Below are 1,159 nucleotides of genomic sequence, written 5' to 3' on the forward strand. Positions count from 1 at the left end.
GGAGGGTCAGGAGGAGCCCTGGTCTGGAGGGACCCCCCGGCCAGCCTGCTCCGTCAGGGGACCCCAGGGCCCGGGAGACTCCCGGGGCGGAGAGGCAATGCTCAGAGCTGAGGGCACACCTCTCACAGGGAGCTCTCTTCCAGGGCTGAGTGTGGGCCTGAGGACCCAGGTGCAGGCCGGTGAGTCTGTCCCAGGGCCCAGCTCCCTCCTCTCGTGGGGACAGGGGTCACCCCCAGGCTGCGGGGAGGGAGAGGGCAGCTCGGGGCTCACGGATGGGGAGTCTGGGAGGTCTGGGCTGAGAGCCGGGGCCTGGGGGGGACGCCTGGTGAGCCCGCCTCTGATTTCCTTCCAGGGACCCTCCCCAAACCCACCATCTGGGCTGAGCCAGGCTCTGTGGTCCCCAGGGGTAGCTCCGTGACCATCTGGTGTCAGGGGTCCCCGGGGGCCCAGGAGTTCCATCTGGATAAAGAGGGAAACCCAGATCTCTGGGACAGACAGAAACCCCTGGAGCCCGGGGACAAGGCCAGGTTCTCCATCCACTACATGGGGCAGGTCTACACAGGGAGCTATCGGTGCTACTACGGAACCCGCACTGGCTGGTCAGAGCACAGTGACCCCCTGGAGCTGGTGGTGACAGGTGAGGGACTCTAGGGAGCCTCGGGCTCTGCCCTCGGGAGGGGGTCTGCTCTCAGGGGCTGTCCCTCTCACAGCCCAGCCCTGGGGGGGAGGGCGGGAGCCCCACGGAACCAGCTGCCTCCTTCTCTCCTAGGATCCTACGGCAAACCCAGACTCTCAGCCCTGCCGAGCCCTGTGGTGACCTCGGGAGGGAACGTGACCCTCCAGTGTGCCTCCAGTCAGGGATTTAACAGATTCCTTCTGATCAAGGAAGGAGAAGACAAGTCCTCTCGGACCCTGGATGGACAGCAAACCCCCGACGGGCAGAATCACACCCTGTTCCCCGTGGGCCCCGTGACCCCCGGGCACAGGTGGACGTTCAGATGCTACAGCTTTTACAGGCACACCCCCCGGGTGTGGTCAGCCCCCAGCGACCCCCTGGAGCTCCTGGTCTCAGGTGAGGAATCCCGTCCTCACCCCATACATTTGTGCAGACAAGACAACGTACTGGGGTCTCTGCTCCCAGGGGAGCCCCTGTGAGAGG

The 1,159-nt window shown here is 65.6% G+C and overlaps 1 protein-coding gene across 1 annotated transcript in view; it reads left to right on the top strand.

The window, feature by feature from the left end:
* The window catches only part of LOC104984378 (leukocyte immunoglobulin-like receptor subfamily A member 6), a 7,985-nt gene extending 6,830 nt beyond the window's left edge, over positions 1-1,155 (top strand). The window contains exons 7-9 of the mRNA XM_010834066.1: positions 144-179; positions 353-637; positions 770-1,155. Coding sequence (XP_010832368.1) covers positions 144-179; positions 353-637; positions 770-1,155 — 707 coding nt within the window. The remainder of the gene's footprint in view (positions 1-143; positions 180-352; positions 638-769) is intronic.
* Positions 1,156-1,159: the final 4 nt, after the last annotated feature.

The sequence above is a fragment of the Bison bison genome, unplaced genomic scaffold, assembly GCF_000754665.1.
Source record: "Bison bison bison isolate TAMUID 2011002044 unplaced genomic scaffold, Bison_UMD1.0 scf7180017863995, whole genome shotgun sequence".
Classification (NCBI taxonomy): Eukaryota; Metazoa; Chordata; class Mammalia; order Artiodactyla; family Bovidae; genus Bison; species Bison bison.